This window comes from Salarias fasciatus, chromosome 7 (genome assembly GCF_902148845.1).
Source record: "Salarias fasciatus chromosome 7, fSalaFa1.1, whole genome shotgun sequence".
NCBI classification, from domain to species: Eukaryota; Metazoa; Chordata; class Actinopteri; order Blenniiformes; family Blenniidae; genus Salarias; species Salarias fasciatus.
In genome coordinates, this window is record NC_043751.1 from 27,512,124 (window position 1) to 27,534,050 (window position 21,927).

At 46.0% G+C, this 21,927-nt stretch overlaps 1 protein-coding gene across 1 annotated transcript; it reads left to right on the forward strand.

The window, feature by feature from the left end:
- Positions 1-812: 812 nt before the first annotated feature.
- LOC115392080 (protein arginine N-methyltransferase 8-B) lies at positions 813-21,636 on the forward strand. The gene is made up of 10 exons (XM_030096587.1): positions 813-963; positions 4,847-5,092; positions 5,999-6,154; positions 11,651-11,714; positions 12,491-12,633; positions 14,177-14,264; positions 15,328-15,443; positions 18,548-18,698; positions 20,980-21,101; positions 21,486-21,636. Exons 1-10 carry the CDS (start codon positions 895-897, stop codon positions 21,567-21,569), a joined length of 1,239 nt encoding a protein of 412 aa, XP_029952447.1. The 5' UTR covers positions 813-894; the 3' UTR covers positions 21,570-21,636.
- The last annotated feature ends 291 nt before the right edge of the window (positions 21,637-21,927 follow it).

The window sequence follows — 21,927 nt, forward strand, 5'->3', positions numbered from 1 at the left end:
GTGAGCAGAGCAGGTGAAGCATATAATAGGCGTGCAAACAGCAGCCAGCTCAGACATTTACCCTGCAGGCCAGTGAGGGCAGAGTGGTCACTTTCATGGACAGTGCGTGCGTGTGTGTGTGTGTGTGTGTGTGTGTGTGTGTGTGTGTGTGTGTGTGTGTGTGTGTGTGTGTGTGTGTGTGTGTGTGCGTGCGTGCGGAAGCTGAACATAGAGCTCTCAACTCCAACTTTCTCTGTGCAGGCACTTTGTGCATGCAAATGGCTGGGGGAGGAGGAGGAGGAGGAGGAGGGGGAGGAGGGTCATGTGGTGCAGAGGAATCCCGTTACATTAAAGATGGTGCCACGTGCTCATGAGAAATTCACCGGCACGTTTTGAGAGCCATCAGATTTCCGTGCATGCGTCTTTTTTTTTTTTTTTTCTTCCTCCAGTCGGTGAGGAAGCGGCGGATGCATGAGGGACTATTTTTAGAAACCATGTTGCGGTAGAGGAATCAACACTGTATTCATGACAATCTGCCGCTTTTGCTGCAATCTTGTCAGATCCCCCATCTGCCGGGTCATGGGACAGGATGTTGCATTTGCGTGCGTTTTGAAGCCAAATGATGCCTTTTCCTCTCGCTCCGTGCAGGAACGCGCACCGCTGGACTGCAAACTTTTGGACCATGCAATCCACTGCACTTTGTGGCAAAACTGGCTCAGGCGGTGTTTTTGGGACCTCGTGTAGTAGTTTCACGTCTTTTCTCAGTCTTAGAATTTCCAAAGAACCCAGCAGTTTGGGATGTGAATGAAGATCAATGAAAACAATCGAGGAGGCTTAAAATCTCGCTGCGCTTTTTTCCCCCCTCTTTACTTCCATCAAGTGCACGTTTTTATTTTTTTTTTTTCTCCGGCTCCTATGGGAATTAAGCACTCGTCCCGCTGCATGCTCCTCAGGAGAAAAATGGCGGAGTCCGAGAGCATTGAGGTAAGTGTGAAAACAGCTGTGATTTCCCTCGTTAACGGAGGCGCCGTGCCGCCCGGTGCGTCCCGCAGCGTCCTGCTGGGAGAAGTTGCGCGCCGAGACATTGCGGGATGCCGACCGTCCAGAGTCCCGCAGCCTGCCCGCAAAGACGTTTGCCCCAACAGACAAATCAACGCATCGCCAAGCCAATCAAATGCACGCGTTCAGCTGCAAAACGCATGTCAAGTCTCACACACGGGCAGGCAAGGTGAGCGCGCTCTGCGGGTGTTTCAGTGAGAACGACCTGCTCTGCATTCCTGTCACTCTCTCCGACAATGACTCAAGGAATCTGAAGGCACACGGACGGTTTTTGCATTAGAGAACAAGTGTGTGTGAGCAGTATGGAGGGAGCGGGACGGGACGGCTTCACGCCGCGGAGACATGTGGCTCTGCTGGCGCTGTCCAAGGTGCTGCAGCGTCTTTGCAGACTGGAGTTGATGTGCAAAGCAGTTTTTTTTCTCTCTCTCTCTCTTTCTTGTGTTATGTGCAGAAAGTAGGCTGAGTTGAAGATGCCAAGTGTCAGCAGCGTTTCAGAGAATCCCCCCCCCCCCCACCCGCCCATCTCGATGCAGTGCAGCATTCACGCGCCGAGGCTCGTTCCACACTATCTCCCAGTGTGATGGTTTCCATCATTAAGTTGCACGCGCCGCATCTGTATGCACGGTGTAACTCTGATAGGTTCAGCCGTCCTGTCAAGCTCGAGATAGCAAAGTCATGTTACTTCGTTATACATAATTCATCACCAAAAAAAACCCTCAAAGTAAGTTCAGGGAAAAATCCCTCCTCAGACATCTTATCAATGGGCTTATGTCTGAGAGCAAACTGCAAGTGATACATTAGAATTAGATAGATTTTCCTCTCCACTAATGCTCTCTGCTCCTTTGGAATATTTGTGTTCGGAGAGGCACCTAAGTGCTATAATGGCAGAAGACCAAAGTGATTGTGTTTCCTGACACCAGGAGGACTTTTCACCCGCATCAAATAATGATTATTCTGCAATGAAAAGCCCGAAACTATCACGCAGCAACCTGGCTGCACTGTAGGAAACACAATATTCATAATCTACCTTCAGTGATGTTACCCCTGACTCCAGAATCATCATGAACCAACCCAGTGGCTGTGGAGGAGGGGTTGGGGGGGGGGGGGGGGGGGCATCCACATCCAATATGTAACAGAAGAAGCAGGAAAACGTCCTTCTCAAGTAACGAGTCTCACCTCAGCGTAGAAATGAGCATCCAGTCTGAAATAGAAGCTCAAATGTGTTTATCCGTCTTTGAGGGGGGGTCAGAGGCAAGGACGTGTGTCCTGTGTCAGGACGTCTCACTCCAAGTTTACTTCACTCCCCCTCCTTCCAAGTTTGTTTTCCTGCACTGAAACTTTAGGAAAGTGCTCAACTTTCACAAACTGCAGCCCGAATCGCCCCCTCCTGTCCCTGTCCGGTCAGTATTGACTGCTTTCTCTGTTGACTTGAAGCCAGCTGTTTATCAAATTGAGTTTTTTCTTCTTTTTTTTGCTTTCACTGCTGTATTTTTCAGAGATGTGCCAAGCTTTACCCTGCAGTCTTAACAGCTGTCCACCATGTAACCTCAGGACGTCTCTCTCCGACGTCACCTGAACAAACTAAATGCTCTTTAATATCATAGCTGGAAGGATTCACAGTCAAGTTAAACAACCGCTGTCTGCTTTATTAGTCAAACTTCATTAAGAAGCTACTTGTTTCTGAAGTAAACAATCAAAATCCTCTTAACTTTATTAGGCACACACCATTAATCTCCACCTAAAGAGAAAGCATGACACTACTTGGTGTTATTTTCTCGCTCAGACACTTCATCACTTCCACAAATCTGCTTTAAATGGTTTGCAATTAACCCAGCATGCTGCTGCAGGTCTTTTTTTTATCAGATGAGCCAACCTTAAAGTCCTTTTCTTGACTTCCTTGTTGGAGTTAATTTCTAAATGGTCCATTTTTACTTTTCCAGCTTTTTGTGAAGAGTCTCTGCAGTATGTCTGAGCCTTAATAGACCTATCTCCTGCTCCATCCCTCAGGTGTCCAGAGTAAAGATCACTAATGGTGCCTTGCTTTAAAACGCATTAGGACTCTGGTATGGCTGCATTGCTCTCATATAAGACCTTTAAAAGGCTTCAGCCAGTCCTCTTCAGACTGGGATTGGGATTATAGAACTCTGTATCTGCACTGGAGACGTTTGCATCTCCTTTAACATGTCTTAAACTTTCTTACAATGTGAAATAAACCTATTTAATATGCATCAGAAAAACATTTCGGCTTTTACTCCACTTGGATTTACTTGCGGATCATTTAGATCTCATGCTAAACTTTTGGAAATGTCAAATGTTAATCTTTCCCGGCATGCAAATCGATATCCAGCAAACTTTTTGCCAACTCAGTAGAATAGTTCCAGGAGTAATTTGACTGAATTAAAAAGTCAGCAAGGTTATTATAAATCATCCTAAGACCAAAATAGATGATTTGCATTACAGTTCAAGCCATCTTCGTATTCACATATTTAAAAGTGTCTTCTCAGTTGCTCCCTTCGACCGCAGACTTGGCCAGTAAGTTCAAAAGTCATTAATTTATAACAGTTGTGGACTAATATACATGCCATCCTGATATTTTTAGCCCTGCAGCTCGAGTGCTTCATCATTCAACCAACCCAGGCTGTGCATGAATCATGAGCCATTATTTTCGCACATTATTTTCTTGCTCACTGGATCCCACTGCGTGCCATTTCGGCCCAGCAGGACAGAAAAGGACAAAAATAAATCTGCACAATGGTCATTTTACGGGAGTAGAAGTGGCTACAAAGAGGTGAAAGGTCATTTATAAAAGCAAACACAGCCGACAGAAATTCCCACTTCAAGTATTCATGTTAGTCTTCATAACGATAAAAACAAGAGTGTGAGAGTAAAAGCTGTTTGGAAGACTTAATTACAAGATTTTAAGAAAGCAAAGCGGGGATGTCAGTCATAAGGTCTGTGGGCCAAAGCTGGTCCGCACAAATTTTCAAATCCAGCCTGCCAAATCACCTATCAAATTGTAAACATTTCAAAGAAAACACTGATTTAGATAGAAAATAAAGTAGCCGCTAAATTAAACTGTGAATGTGAATCTAAAGCAAAACTAGAAATAAAACCGCTTTAAGACCTCAATATCTTTGACATTTCTGTCTAGAAATGGATTTAATACGCAGGAAGTGAACATTTCGCCCTCAGTGGACGGTGTGAGGAGTTCAGTGACGGTTAGATGACTGGGTCAGAACATTTCCAGGATTGCAGCTCTTGTTGCGGGCATCCTACCAAATTGCAGAGTATCGGTATCTATCGAAAGTTTCCCAAGCAAAGAAAAGCAGTGAACTGGAACCAGAGTCAGTGAGTGGGCAGGACTCGCTGATGCGTGTGGGGCGAGAGGTCTGGGCCCTGCGGTACCAGACGGGCTGCTGGAGGAGGAAACGCCGGCTCAGAGACAGAAACAAGCCACGAAAATGGGTTTTATGTTGAAATAACTGCCATCATCAGGACGTTTTATCTGTCATTCCAATGAGAAGCGCGTCGTTCAGGAACTGGCTTCCTGCTCAGTCCTGAGATGTTTCTCTCTTCATTCACACGGCTGGACTCTCCCAGCTGGAAGGTGATAATCAGGGCATTATGGGTGTCGTCTCCTCAGCAGAGCGGGGATTTCTGGCCATTTGTGCTGTTCTCTGACCGGCTGACTTGTTCCCAGCAGGTTTTGTACTCTTCTCTTCGAAGCTTGGTCACCAACAAATCAACCCAAACTCGACCAGTTCTCAGAATCAACACTCTTTTCTTCCTCCTCTCTTCTTGTTTGTAGCAACCGCAGTTGCAGCCTCAGCCGATCCGCATCATTCCGTCACAGTCGGCCCAGCCGACGCCACTGCCCAAGCCGGTGCCTTCAGTCCAGCACGCCCCCCGGCCCCCCCGGCCGCCACACACCCCCCACGCTGCCGGCCTGCCCAGCTGCCCCGGCCGGGGCAAGATGTCCAAGTTCCTCAGCCCGGAGGAGATGACCTCTCGGGATTACTACTTTGACTCTTACGCCCACTTTGGTATTCACGAGGTACGAGCGTCAGTCAGATGACTTTAGAATGGCTGTTTTTACAGAAACAGAGATCCGTCTATCGATCCTACTGGCAAGAAGCTCAGCTTCCAGTCTCTTTGTGTATGTGGTCATTTAAAATACGTTTCTGGCTGAATTTCAAATTGTAACTTCGTATCTGCTGATTTTCATGTTTGTTTTTCTGACTGTGTGTTCAGTTTCAGCTCCGACAACTCCCTAAACTAAATCTTATTGTCATAAAAGTTCCGGGCCATGTCTGGAGTCAGAACCACCCAATTTCTTTAAGGAGTTTCGGATGAGAGGAGTCTTTGCCTGGAAACTGGCAGATGATGCAAAGCTTCTCTCAGTCTGACATTAATGCAGACCAGCCAGGGTTGGGAGCAGTTTCTACACAAGCTTTCTCAAGAAGCCATTGTTGAATATATTAAAAACTGCTCTTTCTATATGAAACCCGAATTCCCCTATTAGATGTTTGTTTTTCCTTCTTCTATAATGTGGTTACTTCCTCCCTCTGCTACTTAAAAAGATTACAGGCTGTATAACAAGGAGCATGTTTCTGCCCTGACCTGAGAGATGAATTTATCATATTTTTGGAATATGGGTCAGGTGTATTTTTGTCATTTCTGAATATTCCTGCTCCCGGTGTGAGAGGCGGAGACGGCTGCAGACAGTCTGAGACTCGGCGCTTATTCAGAAACACCGGCTCTGGATTTGAATGCATCTCCACGCAGCTGCGCTCCAGCAGAGGGAGAGTGGGTGAACTGTGTGTTCTTTTCCTACAGCTCCACTGCAGATATCACACAAAGCCTGGGCCCTCGATGCCCAAACACATTTTTCACCTGCTGGCGGGGGGTGTACTCGTGTCACCGTGGCCTGATCTGTTATCTGTTGTTCATGCTGAACCAGGAAATGCTGAAGGATGAAGTGAGGACGCTCACCTACAGGAACTCCATGTACCACAACAAGCACGTCTTCAAGGACAAGATCGTGCTGGACGTTGGGAGTGGGACGGGGATCCTCTCCATGTTTGCAGCCAAAGCCGGGGCCAAGCACGTGTATGGGGTGAGATATGGCTGCTTTTTAAGCAGAGATCAATAACTGTGATCAATCACCATCTAAACCAGGGGTATCAAACACAATCTGGCCCCAAACATGACAGCAAAAACAGAAAACATTGACGTTTTACCAGGTTTCTTTAATAGAATATTGAACACTGAGCCTCAACGCCAACATGATAAATGCTGCAAAGTAGATGAATTATAGGAGATGGCTTTTGGACGTTTCATTGTATTTTTTACCAGGAGTTATCATTGAAAATTTGAAATTATTTTCTCTACTAATTTGATTTTGAAATGTGGAAATCCAATGGCCGGTACTGAAACAGTATTATAATAAACTATATTAGGTTTGAATAAAATTAGCATGATTGTCCTCTATAGATTAGTTTACATCAGGATCAGCGGTTGTCCGGCTCTCATCTCGTCTCCAAGCCCTTCTCATCATCCGTAATGTCTGCAGCGTGTGTGTATTTAAAGGACCATTTTAATCACACTCCCCCTAATGGCTGATGATCATCTGTTCGGACGTGCAGATGGCGAGAGCGTGCAGACTCTCCCACTGACCTGCCGAGCCTCGCCGATTCCCCACTTATTACCGTTGTTGCACGCTGACACAGAAGTAATTGGCAGTCAGGTCATGTCTGAGATTGCATGCAGACGCGCGCACACACACACACACACACACACACACAAACCGGCGGCTCGGGATAACCATGTGGAACTTATTTTTATCCAGAGCGTGTGCTTGAAGGGGGGAATGATTAACTCCGCGTTGCCGTGGGACTTGTTTGGAGCCACCGGTTGACATTGTGTGTTTAAGAGTGTGTGACTTATGTTTGTTTTCCCTCCTTCTTCAAGCTGCCTTACTTAGATTTTTTACCCTCTCTCTCTCTCTCTCTACACACACACACACACACACACAATATATATATATATATATATATATATATATATATATATATATATATATATATATATATATATATATATATATATATCATCCTGTTTTTATACTTTAGATAATTTACTTTTCATTTGCGCTGTCTGACCGGCAGGGTTTTGCACACAAACACAGAGCTGAGATTTAATAGATTTACCTGACTTTGTGACTTAATGCCTCTCGGTTTTTGTTCTGCACCGAAGCCCGTTCATCAGACCCGGAGCTTATAAAGTTGGATGTGAGAGAGGTGGGCGTGCGAGAGCGGGACAAACCTGGGCTGCGGGCCAACGGGAACATCACTCTGTCATATGGACCTTATTAAGAAAAGTGATAGCCTCAATTTTGGATCAGCGGCGCACTCATAAAACACTGTTGCAAAATTCATAACCTGTGTGGTCAGTCTGTTCGCCGCAGCCACGTCCATCCATCTCGACGCAGCGCCTGACGTTAAACCACAAAGTGGAATAATCAAACCGGGCGGAGATCGTCGTGAAATGAGGATGAAAGAGTTCTGAGCAGACTGAGATCCATGTTTACCGTGCATAATGACTCAAAGCAGCATTGTTCAGAGGCTCGTTTAAAAAACGTTACGCTCATTCAGAAGTATGTTGTTATGTGAACGCTCTGCATTATACTGTAAACCCGAAAGACAAAGAAAAACAAGCTGGATGGTTCGGTGCGAGATGAAAACCAGCTCAGGTACAAACAGTAACAGGACTAAACGTCTTTCGAGAGCGATTTGTTTGTCCACTGGTGGGTTGTGTTGTTTCTACAACGTTACGCAGACCTCGTGGTGGTTCCACTGGTTGGATTCCAGTCCAGAAACGTGATGGAGGCTCTCCGATGACTCCAGATTGTCCAACGGTTTGAATAAGAGTGTCTGTAACGGACTGCTGATCCGTCTCTCTGTCTGGGTTCAGTCAGAACGGCTCAGCTCCCATCCTGAACCGATTAAAGGTGCAGAAATACGAGAATCTAGGAAAACTTTGCCCTTTATCCATATTATTCCATCTTAATGTTGATAAATATAACGTGCACAAATCAGAAACAGCAAAATGTGATTGTTGAGGTGCCTGTGTGCAACCATAGTGAGAATCTGACATGGAGTCAATGTCATCAAGGCCGAGTGAACGGTGTGGTTTTTAATTGTTTCTGGACATTTATTGTCAAAAGAATAAAAGGAATAAATTGTGTGAGCTTTGGGAGATGACAAACCTTTGGTTTTTATTGAAATTATTGTCTGATTTATGAGGAATAATACAATAAAATTACATTTCCTAAAGACAAACACCGTGACAGAAGAAGGTTTCATATTCCAGCTCTCAGTCTCGGAGCTCTCTGCAGCGCCCAGGTGCCGGGGCGTCTGGGTAAAGTTAGAGGCTGGCGCTCTCCGTTAGAGAGCCTGTGGCTGCAGCGGCAGTGACGGTGACTCTTCCTGACACCGGCGAGAGGTGCGGGAGGCGACGTGCGCGGCGGTGTCTGTGTCGACACACCTCGAGGCTCCGCCGGCCGCGCTGGAGCGTGATTCTGACGGACACGTGGCTAATGGCCGTCTCTCCTCACCGACACCCAGAAAGAGACGAGCAGGGATCATGGCCAATTAGAGGATCCGCCTCAGCGGCAGCCCGGCTAACTAACGCTCGGCGTCACGAGCGCACGCACGTGCACATACCTACCGCAGGATTAACTAGCGCTGTTTGTTTGGTGCAGCTCGGTGTTTAATGGGCACCAGAGGCTCCTGGCCGGCCCTCTGCTAATCGGCTGCAGAACGCGGGGCTGCTCCAGGCAGGCAGAGCTCATGTCACGTCCGGCATTCTGCATGTCTATGAGAAAACTGAAGATGTCAGGAAGTAGAGGACGGACGATAGATATCCCTTAAAAGTTAGTAGAAACACCTTAACAGTGATCCCAGTCTGCCGTTTAGGATCCAGAATCCTGAAGTCCTGCTCTTGATTGTGACTGAACACCTCCAACTGAAGGAGTTCCCCGGCCCAGCCTACACACTCAGGTGAAAATCGATACCCCCCCGCCCCCAAAAAAGACTCCCCCGCTGCCGTGAGAGAGCCCAGTATCGACAAATGCTTCCCGCTGAATTGTATCCTTATTTTGCTCAAGAGCAGCTCAGTAGAAATGTCCAGAGTTCAGATCAGACGAATGAAACATTATTTTCTTACAATTCTGTTATTGTTGGCGCCTCAATAAATCATTGTGCATTTGTGGGACACACACACACACACACACACACACAAAAACAATTTATCAAGTGGGTGAGAAATAAATTTGGTGCCCCGCTAAAGGAAAGTTGACAGATTACATTTCAGCCGAGGATAAATCAGAACATAAGGTAAAAAAAAAGCAGACTGCAGTGAGGATAATTAAAAAAGAAAAGTCTAAAGTGTCAAAAGAGTAATGAAACTAAAAGTTGAAGGTCCCATCGGGGGTAAATGGCTAGTTACGGCTGAGCAGTGGCTAATCTTCACCTTAATTGCTTTTAATTAACAGGCTCTGGCAGTTCTTCTGTGGCTCTGGCACACCTTGTAAAATCGACCTCTTTATATTCTTTCACCATGCACTATTTCAGCTTGACTGTACGGCCCCAAATTAACCTGGGAGCGTGAGGCTGGATGATAATTCCTCTCTGGCTGCTGCTAAAAGCTTACCGCGATCACACACCTCAAATAATTCATTCAGGCCTCGTCCAAGTGACAAGGCGAGACTTCCATTGCGTTTTGGGGTTTGTTTCTCAACAGTGGTGCTCGGAGTCGCCGGAACGCAACTTTTCAAAAATCTAAAATCTGGCAAAAATCCAACTCCCCACTTTTCCATCTTCAAATAAAGATCTAAAGAAACAATCCGGCAGACGACGTCCATCAACAAAGCAGCTCTTTCAGCTCTGCTAACCAGGCTCCAGCCTCTGGTGTTTTCACTGAGGAGAGGAGAGTAAAGAACCACACCGACAATAAACTCAGACGACCTTGTTTACTCCCCAGAGAGCCGCCGGGCGGCTGCAGCGCCGGGTAGACCTTTCTGCCAGGAGCAGCAATTAAGAAGAAAAGACCTAATTCTGGATTACTTTTTTTTATTTTAGGTTATGTGCATGATCGCGGCTCACTCTGAAAGAAAAAAGGGAAGCAACGCCATTGTTCCCAGAAGCCTGTGAGGGTCAGACTTTAATCTGGAGGAACATTATTACTCAGCCCTCCATGTCTGCAACCTTTAGCTTTTACACTAGTAATTAATGTGCAATCGGAAATAATATTAGTTTGACTTGTAGAAAAAATATTTACATGACATTTGGTAATTATGTAGATTTCATTTAATGGATAACAACAGATTTTTTTTTCTAAACTTACTATAATCTTGTAAATAATTAAACTTTGTGTGACTTGTTTTAGCCTGACACCACATTCTCCAAATCCAGCAGCAGATTGCTGCTTACACGCTGTTGCATCAGGATTAGCAGCCTTGTAACGACATAAATATTCATGTATTTGGTCACAGGAATGAAGGAAAAGCCTGTTAACCTTTGATCCTTGGGTTGTCTTTCCTGTGTTGCACTGTTAGTGCGGAGGGAAATTCGCCTGAGGGGGTCTTATGCCGCAGGGGTGCTTCCCTTTTTAAAAAGAAATATTGACACAAAATGATGCATGGGGATGAAACCAACATTGATTATATGAAATCGCACTATCGAAGAATTAACTGGATTAATTAGCAACAAAGTCAGGCTTCCGGTGGAGTAAGTTGATGTAAGTCCCTTCATATCAAACAAGGCATCGTATTTCACTACGAGGTCCGTTAATAGCATCTGAGGTGACTTTGCCGTGTCTAATCCACCTGCTCACACACGGCCTCTCTCAGATCATTACCGCTAGCCTGCGGTATGTGGTTAAATTATGCTAATGCCGAAGGAATGGCATGATAACGCCACAATTACATGTTGAAACTGCCAGTCACGTGGCGTTTTAAATTCAGAGGCGGCCTCCTTCGAAGGATGCGACCTTCTCGGTGTTTGGAGGCCTTGAGGTGATGCATTGTTCTCCGGGCAGAGTCATTCCTGCGATACAGAGGGAAACCGACGCATCTAGAGCTTATTCAGTGACACCACTGGTTAAAGATGTGGGGGAACTTGGTTTTACTCCCGTTCTGGGGCAGCGACGGCTCAGCTGGTCCTCCAGAGCTGCACAGTGCTGCAAGAGCATCGTCACCGTTGCTACTGGTGTCTGAATGATCGCGCAAAGAATGATGATCTAGCAATAAAATGCTCTGTTTAATGTGAGAAGCCATTTACTTATTGAGCAATTCCATTTTTATGTGGCTGGAGCTTGAATTTACAGGTAAAGGCATTAACTTTGTATATATTGCAGCCATGTTTTTACACGTTGTTGTGCCTGAATGTGAAGCTTGCCCGTAAAAACCAGTATGTGAGAACAGCTGATCCCGGTTTTTAAGGTGAACATTTAATGAGTGCACCGCAGTCCAAGCGAAGCGAGGACATGTGAGCAGAGTCAAAGATAGCTCTCATTTAATTAGCTCCTCTTTTTTTCTTCTCCTCTCCGGCAGATTGAATGTTCCAGTATATCGGAGTACTCGGAGAGGATCATCAAGTCCAACCACCTTGACAGCGGTAAGAGCAGCAGCTGTTCCTCTATACTGATTACACAGCACTTTATCCGGAGGGAAGACGGCAGTAAACTGGGTTACAGTCATGATGGTGAACGACCATGTCAGAAAGGAGGGCTTGCAAAAGGAGATGCATGAGGATAGCAAAACGTAGGGAAGTGATTTGATTTCCAGCACAGAACAGTCAAATTCTGCTCATTTAATGCCGCTCTGCGTCCGCTCCCCCCTCAAACTTATATAGAACTTTAAAGCCCATGTTTGGTTTTCTTTTTATCATGTGAAAACTTTTTTTTTTTCCGAGCCAGCGACTGCAGCTGCCAAATAATGCCTCCATAAACCACCCTGTCAGCAAGCGCCCTATCTATAAACCTATGAATATCAAGTATGCTCCAGTAATTGAGTGCCGGGTTAACGCTGTGTTTACTCTCGGCTCTGGACGGCGAGCAGAGCGCCAGGCAATCACCAGCTGGAGGAGCAGGGTTCACATGTCATCCTGACTGACACTTGTATCACCAGGGAAAGTCCTCGCTAACTTCCTCCCAACGCAGAGCAAACAAAGCTGGAGTCGGCTAATCTGACTGAGGGCAGAGATCCACGCCTCGGTTCTGCCCTCATTTCCATACGAACGCCGCGGCTGCCATGGCAGCGCAGAATGTTCACTTTCTTCTCCTCTCTCCACTCTATCACCGGCCGCTGCACACACTCACATGACACCGTTTGGTAATTGTGTTTCACTACTCTGCGGAGTGTGTGGCTTCAGATCTGTGCTGTGTGTTGCAGTCATCACCATCTTCAATGGGAAGGTGGAGGAGGTGGAGCTTCCTGTGGAGAAGGTGGACATCATCATATCCGAGTGGATGGGCTACAGCCTCTTCTACGAATCCATGCTCAACACGGTCATCTTTGCTCGAGACAAGTGGCTGGTACGACGCGCGCCTTGAATGTATCTCCACCACAGGCAGGAGTTTGCGCGGAAATGCATTTTAGCATCAACACTGATGGCATAGCTTAATAAAACAATGCGTACAAACACAATGTCCCATATTTAGCCATTTGGGAGCAGCATTTACATTCTTTTGCTGCTATATACAGAGTATGTACACAGAAATACACTACCTGTGTAGATAAGATATTTCTGTGGAGCAGTAATATCTTCATTTTATTTTAGTTTGACTTTTCTTGCAACAGTGCTAAATACTGCCTATTTAAGAGAGAAATTGTGCTATTTTCTTGATATCTCACAATAAGAAGTTAGCATTATTTTCCTCATACTCAACTCAATTTAATTTCTGTGAATGAAGTGGAATAAATCAGCAGCTATCAGCCTGTTCTTCATCCAGACTGAAGTTCTGAAACAGCAGCTGAGATCCATCGTGCTTCAAGCATGCAGACAAAATAAGTTCTAACTGCAGTGAGACTCTGTTTACATGGTCAAGTATCTTCACAAGTGCCAAAAATTCATATTTTATCTGGACAGTGAGTTTAGCGAGCGGGTGTCTTTCATCATATTCAGGCCTGGTTTATCTAAATCCTGGAATTCATGCAACGATCATGTGAAAATGCAAATGTTATCACTCTTCTATATTTTCTGAAATTAAAGGTCAAGATTGGTCCATATAACTACATCATGACATAGAAAACCTCTCATAATTTTCTCAAACCCTTTTAACAAACGACCTCAATGTTAATTATTTATCAAATGCAACAGCAGTGTCCAATACATTTTAGTTGAAGGGCCATATAAAATCTATAAAGCAAATCATTTTGTGGCAATTTTCATAATTATTTCCAGAGCAAAATACACTAAAATGTCCAAAAAAGCTGCTTTATGCATGTTTTAAGAAACTCTCCCTGACAGCATGACTTTGACAGCTAGCGAGCGAGCTAGCTAGCTAGCTAGCTAGCTAGCTAGCGTTCATTCTGATCCCTCAGCTCGGGCCTCAGGGTGGCATTGTGTCCGTTACTCTAAAGAAATGTGTTTAAAAAATTCAATGTTTTCTTTGAAATCTTCACTATTTGCTTGGTGGTTTAGTGGACCAGATTGCATCCTCTTGTGGGCTGTTTGTGGCCCACGAGCCCTACTTTTATTACCCATGACTTGTATTATTAAAATCAAATCTGAGGACCAGTTTTGTTAATTTTTTAAGTATAATAAGCTTAACGAGTCAAAAACTCACAGGTGGGTAATTTTTCTGTGCTAATGTTTGGAGGGTTTTTTGCATAATTATCAAACTAAACATTGTTTATTCCTTTGTGATTGGAAAGCAGCAGATGCAGCCCTAAACTTCACTGGCAGGGCTTCTGTTCTGTTCTGTTCTGTTCTCGCTGCCATGGCGCTCGAATTAATGTGCCTCAATAATTTAAACTTGTTCTTGGCAGAGAAATGAAATGCCACCGTTTGCTGTAGTACAGACCTTCGTTCACACTTTACATCTCGGCGATTTCCTGCTCTCGTTTGTTCAACAGAAACCTGGAGGACTGATGTTTCCCGACCGAGCCTCTCTCTACGTGGTGGCGATCGAGGACAGGCAGTATAAAGACTTCAAAATACATTGTAAGTGTGTGGATGGATGGAAATGTACAGAATCCGTGGTATACAGTGTGGGCCCACTCATACACAACCTCTCCAGCACTGCAAATAGTGAAGAACTACTCCTCGGGGACCAAACAGCGGGCGGTGATTTATCTCATAAGTCAACAAGCTTCCCCCGTCTTCCTTATCATCCCACTTGAAAACTCACCAGGAGGAATGTAGGCGACGGTTCGCCTGCCGGACTCCCAGCAAAAAGAACAGCGAGCGGAGTCGGCGTTGGGTCAGGGCACGGCCCAGATGACAACAGCAACACAAGCAGAGGAACAGCCAGTCGTCCTCCTACTCACACTCCCCCATGCATCTGGGAGAATGTCCAGGCGCCGCGCAGCAGATAATATCCTGAGAAAGTCTGATGGTTCGCTGCTCGGCGAAGTTTTCGGTTTACGCCGCTTTGCATTATAGCGGTGCATCACAGGCGTGTTGACATCTTTACCCAAGGACTCAGAGAGAGGTTGTGGCAGAGCAGACCCCCACCCACCCCCACCTCCATCCGGGGGCCTCTGAGAGCCACACAAGTGCACCTTCTGAAAAACACACACCTTTATTCAAATCCGCCGCTCGAAAGCAGCCGCCGGGGGTCCGTGACCTGCTAATTATCACCACTTCTGCAACGCGCTCAAGCTGTTCTCCTGTTTTGGGTCATGGCAGGTTTGACTCACCCGCTATCTTAAAGAGCGCAATGAATAATGGATGATTTAGCTTAAGCGGCAAAGGATATCCGAGGCAAGAATAGAGTTTGTGTTCAAAGAGACTCGCGCTGGCAAATCATTGCCAAAAACAATGTGACTTCCATCTGTCAAAATAAAAATAATTTCAGAATGACAGGAGGTACATCTCCAGGGGAGGAGAGCAGACTATTCCAAGAAGCTCCGTGAGTAATGCCCCCGAAGTCGTGTTGTCTTAGCTGCAGCCTCCTCCACCGCCGCTTTTTTCCATCAAAGCTGAATGGAAAAAAAAACAAAGACAAATGAGGGGAGAGGATGTTTCATAAAGCCGCGATTCACAGGCGTCCTGTGTTCACCAGGGTGGGAGAACGTCTACGGCTTCGACATGACCTGCATTCGCAACGTGGCCATGAAGGAGCCTCTGGTGGACGTGGTGGACCCCAAACAGGTGGTGACCAACGCCTGCCTGGTCAAGGTGAGCGTCTGAACGCCTTCTGGTCACTTCAGGACCGGCTCAGGACCCCGGGGATAAAGCTCAATGGTGGAAATGGTAGAAAAAGCTTCGCCTTGACCTTCAGGGTTTTCAGACCAACTCTATGAATGTTTGATCTTTTTTGACTTGGAGTTTCTTAAATTTCCTTCAGTATCTTTTGTTTTAATGGGAAATTAGTGCAAAGTCAAGAATTTCTGACTGATCAGCCTGCAGGATCCTGGAAGAACTGGGATGGATCCTGTTCAGAAGTTCTCTAGATTTAATATATTGGTCGTTTTTATTCACTTTTATAAGCTTCCTCTTCCCAGTTCTAAACAGTGACTATTCTAAATGGTTATAAAGACAAATACGAACAGATTCATGTGGTATAAACATCAGAATGGAACGCAAATGTTGCTTTCATCTTCACCACTCAATCAGGGAGTCCAACAAAAGGTCCGCGGACCAAAACCAGCCCCAAAGAGGCTCCAGTCCAGCCGCCATCGACTTTTTACCACAGTGTTTTTAAGAGTAGCAGACTAACACGGACTCAAGCTGAGATATTAGGAAATCAAGACATTTCACTGCATTTTGCAGAAAGTATCATTAAAACTGGCTTTATGTCGACATTACCCTCGATTGTGTGAGACGGCTCATGGTAACTAACATTCAGCACAATAAAGAAAAACTTCGGAGTTGAAATCTAAAGGTTATTACGCCTGTATCTTGCTGGTCTGCATGGCTCCTGAGCTAAAGCGAGTTTGACACGGCTGCACGACACGGCGACATCAAGCAGGAGGAAAATGTCCCGGGGCTCGTCCAAAACACGTTTTTTTTTTTTTTTTTTTCTCACAGTTGCAAAGGAGCACACTGCTGTTATCGTCCTTTTCTAACGACAGCCGCCTTATCTTGGGAAGACGAGTAAACATGTTGAACGGCGGGTTTATGGAGTCAATACATTAAGATTTAATGACGTCCGCAGACTGACAGCGCCGCCGTCATCGCCGCGGTAACAGGAACACATGCGAGCTGTGGCTTCTCGGCGAGGCGGATTGACTGGTAAACACGCCGTCTGACACGCGGCGGCGGACACGGCCGTGACCTTGGTGTCCTGTCAGTGAATCTCCCGGCCTGATGGGACTCCGGCGCCGTGCGTGTCAATAGCGATCCCGTCTGGAGCCTCTGATTGCGCCCGCTCCTCGTCACAGTGACCTTCTTATCGCCGGCTCTGCCCCGTGCCACCTCTGTGCTGCCGTGTTGTTGTTGTGTGATCTTACCTCGATTTCCTCTCCTGATTGTCAAGCGCTTGTATATTAATCAGCTTTGTCTTGAGTAAGTCATCAGTGATGGATTAAATCCTGCATAATGGAGATGTTGTCTGTCTGTGGAAGCTGTTGAGGAGAAAAAAAACACAAAACAAAAGCGTGAAAACAATACCCCACTGGCAAGCGATCCTGTTTTTAAATGGATTAGAGAATGACCTCATTAAAACTGTAGCGCTGATGAGGAGCACACACTGGAATTCATATTATTAAACTCCTACTTTAAACTTTTGCAACAATACTCAGGGAGGATCATTAAGAGGTATAATCTTGGAGAAAATAATTAATTTTACATTAACAGCCCACACCGTGGTGCTCTTAACATTTTTTTTTCTTTATTTTTTTAATTTGGCCTTCATAGTAATTGCATGAGGGCGCCAAAATGATATCTGAATGTGTTGATAAGAGTGAGTAAAAACAAACTGTGGAGTACGTTCTGCAATAGTGCTGCATTGTTTCCGCGCCAGCAAACATAAGGCTCCTTCCTCCGCAGCAAGCGCAGCACCTGGCGCCAGGAACCGCCAGTGCGAGCAGAGAATATCTATTAACGCCGACGGTACGCGGAACAAGATTACACGGCGCTGCCTACATGTTTATCCTGCAGCGTAGGTTTCAGGTGAGCGGCGTTCTCCCCGTTGAAGCTAATATGATTGGCAGAGTTACACGCCGGCGCCACAGCACAGAGAACAGCCTGTTCTGCTGTGAACAGGATTAAGCTGGGGGGGGGGGGTGGGGTTCACTCTGGGGTTTCCTGATAGACTGATTGGAAGAAGGAGGACATTTACAGGTACAGCGTGGATCCTTTGTACTGTGAGTGAAGAACACCTGGACTCCTTCAGGGTCTGATAGGCTGCAGAGCCCTGATTTGATGAGACATTGTAGTGCGCCCTAAATACTGGAGGACTTCTGACCACTGCTATAAACCGCACTAATGAACCAGAAATAAATAGCTGAAATAATAATAAAGTGAAATTATAGAGGTGATCAGTGCAGCTCTGCTAATGCTATTGGAATTCATTAACAGCGTTAGATGAACTGGCATCGCTTCAGGATCCACCAACACCACCGCAACGCAATAAACCACGTCACACACACGAAAACACACGCTGATGAATGAAAAGCTGACCAGCAAACAAGGATTCAGAGAGAAAGGTCCACAGTAATGCTGTTTGTTGCATTTAAAACAACAAAACCAGACGATTTTGTCTTTCATTGTCCTCAGTATAATGAAATACTTCACCTTTCAGTTACGTCTGTTCACTCATGTTACAGTTTCCCAGTGTTTGCTGCCCTAACCTGTGAAGACATTAGCAGTTTGATATTCCTCTTCATAAGTCATCGATGTGAAACCCCCACCATGTAGAAGTCAGGTGAACTTGCAGCCGCTCCTTTCTTGAGGGCTGCTGGGTGAATTCCCCTCTGCTTCAGAAGCCACATGGTAAAGAACCAGAGGCTACTTCCTGGTTCCCATTTATTCACTTCATGTTGCACCACTTCCTGTTCCGTCGGTTTCCAACTCCCCCTGGAAGTACAGTGTGCACGGCCACAGTGCACAAGCACACAATAACGCAATGACTCTGCATGTGTTGCTTCAAACATCCAGCGTTTGCTTGAACAGTTTTCTTTATTAGGAGCAGTATTACTCAGAAGTCGCTCATAATCAGCAAGCATTAACCCCTGTTCTCTTAAAGCCGTTCAGAACAGGAACAGAAAGGCGGATGTTTTGGGGTATATTTGTTTTACCTGGTATTTTCCGGATGTCAAGAAGTGTGTTTTCCGTTGCAGGAGGTGGACATCTACACAGTGAAGCCTGAAGATCTGTCATTCACCTCGTCTTTCTGTCTGCAAATCCAGAGGAACGATTACATCCACGCGCTGGTCACTTACTTCAATATTGAGTTCACCAAGTGTCACAAGAAGACTGGGTTTTCCACAGGTGAGATGGGACGTCTGCCTATCTAGTCGGGGCTTTGTGACCTTTTACTGCGGGGTTTGCATGTTCCCCCTGTGCATGGATTGGAGACTGGTGGTGTATCTGCCCATATTCAGCTGGAATCCCCTCCAGCTCCCTCATGGTCCTTTACTAAGGAAGGATTAATGAAATGTTCTGGTTCTTGTAAAAGAAAAGGCTTTAAGTAAAAACAGACTTTCCAACCAAATGAATGTTCAAACTGTTTATCCCGCTCTGTTTATCTGTTAACTGTGACTCTACAGACAGCAGCTGCTTGGCCTGATTGAATATAAATACTGGAAGCACGTGAAGAACCTTTGGTTACGTTTATGTGAAACCATAAATCTTCCACGGGGTTAATATCCAGTGTTTGAGTCGGGGAGTCTCAGCTGACATTTCCCGCCTCTTCTAATCAGTGACGGAGACTTCCTCCCTCCTGTGATCGGTGTGGATGCTGGAAAGGCATCGATCTGTTACCAGCAGCTCAGATCAGGCTGATTTAGTCCAGTGAGCCTGTTGTGTGATAGCCTGTGTGTGACTGCCCTCTAGTGGTGGCGCGGTGAACGTAAAGCAGAATGAACTCCTTCCAGCTGGACGAACACAGATTTCTTTTGGTGTTTTTGACAAAAACAACTTGTGTGCCCATCTTTTATGCATCAGGAGCCCCAGGGCTTTCTAAGTTTTATTTTTTTTTTGACAAAGAGATACCTTGTTTTGTACCTGCTTCCTTTCCCGCCCTACCCAATGCCCTCCTATTGATTTAACGTGCGCTCGTCTGTCAAGTCAGTATTCCAGCGTTGGGCCTGAAGCCCTCGCTGCCATGAAAAGTGAATATACAGATCTAAACCTGCACACCTGGGGACTAAATTTACCATTGATTCATTGTATAGGTTTAAGAGATAACTGTTTCACACACACTCACACACACTCTCCAGCCAAGGAGAAGCCGTCCGGCAGAGGTCAGAAACTCCAATTCACTCTGGTCAGTGGAAACGCCAATTCATCCACCGCATTAGCATAAGAAGCCGTCAGCGTGTCAGTGCCTTTATTGAACGCTACCTTAAAAAAACACACACACACACACACCGAGAGGCGGGTCTGCGCCAAAGCCTCGCTGATTGGCAGGCCTTTTTATCTATGCACTGACAGAGAGCTTGTCTATAAAGCCAGATGTACAGAGCTGCCCCGGGACAGCTGGCAGAAACTCGATTTAAGAGCAACTGACCTTTTGAATTCCACTCAAGTGAACAGTGACGGTCAGAGCTCTGGGAATTGCTCACATTTGTTTTGGGGCTGGGGTGTTGAGTCTTACCTGTCTTTGTTGTCAGGCACACACACACTCGCAGACACACACACACACGCTCACAGATGGATGCACATAAGGCAGCACAATGGATACAAAGTGGGACGGCGATGAAAGAAGACTGAGTCGAGCAGCTGCGGCGAGGTCAGGAACGTAGTCAAGCATTATCTGCCTCCTATTTGAAAGCTGTCATCATAAAGTCAAGTGGAACTACCTGCTCTTTTTTTTCTTTTCCAGCGCCTGTGTTTATTCTCCACTTGACATTTATGTCAGGTAGACGGGAGGCTGTGTGTGGGTGTCTCTGTGTCTCTGCGGTAGAGTCGGGAGGGACTGACGGCGCGCAGCCAGTCCATTAAAACACTCCCTATTTTGGTTAACTTGGAAAAAACGAACAGCTGCATTCTTCACATGCCGTTGCTCTCCATATTCAGATGGTTTAAAACGCTGTCGGTGCAGCTTTTTATGGCTTTCATAGTGCTTTTGAAATAATATCAATTAGAGTTAGATTCCTAACTAAGCTTGTTCTCCTCTCTGAAGACACGTTGGAAAGGATGGAAGTGATCAGTGTCTCCGATAATGTGACAACATGTTGCTGTTTCTCTGAATTTTCCCCGTGTTGAAAGACAAAACTGTGGAATTATCTCCTAATAGTGTTGATCCATCCTCATGATTTCCTCTTTTCAGCTCGAAATTGTACAAGTTGGACAAAAAAAAAAGTATTATTATGATCTAAATGTTCATAACTTTTTAGTTTTTGTCTCATACAAGTTTTATCTCAGTTCCATCTCCTGGGTATTAGAGCTGAATGATGATAAATGCCAAACAGAGTTTAGAGATAACGGCTCAACTTCCTCTTTTCTTTGGCACGGTGTGTTTCTGTGTGTGTGTGTGTGTGTGTGTGTGTGTGTGTGTGTGTGTGTGTGTGTGTGTGTGTGTGTGTGTGTGTGTGTGTGTGTCTTCCAGCTCCAGATGCGCCGTACACCCACTGGAAGCAGACCGTGTTCTACATGGAGGACTACCTGACTGTGCGGCGGGGCGAAGAGATCGTTGGCAGCATCGCTATGAAGCCCAACGAGAAAAACATCGTGAGTGGGGTGTTCTGTGTTCTGCAGCGCTCGCCGAGGCAGCGCTGTGCGCCGTGTTTATATATCCGACCATACGGCAGGGAGTGAGTCACAGCCTGCCCACAGCCACAGCAGGCTGCTTCCTCTCAGAAACTCCAACAAACAACAACAGATTCCACTGTTGACCTTGGCAGTGTCCTCCAACCCCCCCTCCGTGGGGGGAGGAAGTGGTCTTGTTGTCCGACACAAACACTCCACGTTCATTCAACACCCTGGTTTGCTGCCAGGCCAGAATGAAAAACCTGAAAGTGGTATTTGATCTCATATTTCTCTTCCATGTTGCATCCAGTCTAAACGGAAACCCTCTCTTGTGCCCCCCCCCCACCCCTTTCTGTTCACCTGCAGCGCGACCTGGACTTTACCTTTGAGCTGGATTTCAAAGGGCAGCTGTGTGAAGCCGCCATATCTCACGACTACAAGATGCGTTAAGATGGAGCGGCGGGACGTCGGCGCCCCGCCGGGCGGGACTTTCTGAGCAGCAGAGGGAGACAGAGACGCTCTCATGACCACAGAGGGACGTGAGGGGGGGGGGGCGGAGGACAGACCAGGCCAAAGACCAGCCAGAGGCGGACAGTGACGGGGTCAGTACTGTCACTTTAATGAAGAAGAAAGGTTTTCATGCTGACTGTTAAATTATTTTGAATGTAACACTGACAAAAAGGAATATTTTCTAGTCTTGATGAATGTTATTGCTGTACATGTGAGATGGAGTGATGTACTTGTGTTTTGTTGGGTGTTTGTTTTCCATCAAACGTCGGACCTTTTGGAGGGACAGATCCCATCTTAG